The sequence below is a fragment of the Sphaeroforma arctica genome, assembly GCF_001186125.1.
Source record: "Sphaeroforma arctica JP610 unplaced genomic scaffold supercont1.8377, whole genome shotgun sequence".
In the NCBI taxonomy this organism is placed as follows: Eukaryota; class Ichthyosporea; order Ichthyophonida; genus Sphaeroforma; species Sphaeroforma arctica.
This window is the reverse complement of record NW_014032181.1, coordinates 1-1243: the sequence shown is the minus strand read 5'-3', so window position 1 is coordinate 1243 and position 1243 is coordinate 1. Positions and strand designations below refer to the sequence as shown.

Sequence of the window (1243 nt, the reverse complement as noted above, 5' to 3'; positions counted from 1 at the left end):
GATTATGGTTAGATATATTGACACGAACATATTTTTGTGGTACAAGTAGACGGACATATATTATGCTATTTTCTTCACTTATGACCTGCGTAGTTCTTGTATATGCTATTATTTGAGTAATGTTGATTGGTCGTCTCGTCCGGGTAAAGGTTTAGGACTACTCTAATTTATTGCTCAAATGCCTTGGCTCTGTCACAAAAGTACATTTCATCCTTTGGTCATACTGATCGTTCTAGTATCGGCAGTCTTCTCAGCAAGTATTCTGGTTACTTACGCGCCTCCCATTTTACTTTCATGATCGACTTGGCGAAAGTATTCTGGGCATTTTTAAAACAGCTGTCTAAGAATATTCCACACTCCGCCCTTCCCTCCCTACAAGTCAACGGGATACCAAGTAAACTGTGACGGGATGTCGTCAATCAATTGACATAACTGACCTTCGTTTGTTTGACCCCGTAGAACAACCTAAAGGGCAGCAGTGTTGCCTCTGCATCGTTGCCCGACGTGCGAATACTGCACACCAAAGACGTGGCCAAGTGCCCGCAGGCAAAGAGTCCGCGAAAGCGCACGGTGCCAAAATCGCATTTGAACCCCAACGCATACCCGAAGGCGAATGCAAATACAAATACGAGTACAAATGGTAATGGGAATGGGAATGGAAATGGAAATGACACTACCAGGATAGGATCTCAAAACCCATCAATCAGAGAGAAAAAGTTGTCCTCTCCGAAAGGCAAAACCCGTCCCGCTGAGTGTGCCAAGGCCGGCGCAAAGGCTCCCTCGACAATTCAGAATCAGGATAAAGGACAGATCGAAAGTCCAAATAAGGGGGCACCAAGGAATGGGGTAATACCACGGGCCAGCTCGGTCCCATATCTGGCGTCCCAAAAACCTAGTTTGAATTTGAGCATGGCGCCCAAAAAACCTAGTTTAGGCGCTTCAATGCCTATATTGAAGCACTCTCCTGCGTGTACGTGCTTAAATGCATCAATAGAATCGTGGGATCAACGACGAAGCTCAACTGGGGAAGTGGCGGTTATGTATCGCATAGTGGTAGGGAAGGGCAAAAACACACGCATGTGGCAAGTGTACAGACGCTACACCGAATTCGAAGCATTACACAAGAGCCTGGAGCAGGTTAGTCCAAACATTGTTTCTATATATATACATTGTTTCTATATATATTATATTATATTATATATATATATATATATATATATATATATATATATACTATACATAC

General features: G+C 43.3%; 1 protein-coding gene across 1 annotated transcript; it reads left to right on the top strand.

The window, feature by feature from the left end:
* Positions 1-459: 459 nt before the first annotated feature.
* On the top strand, positions 460-846 carry SARC_16561 (hypothetical protein; the record flags this gene model as incomplete). The annotated part of the gene is made up of 1 exon (XM_014289334.1): positions 460-846. A coding segment is annotated over one exon (387 nt), but the record flags the coding sequence as incomplete, so codon positions are not given.
* Positions 847-1243: the final 397 nt, after the last annotated feature.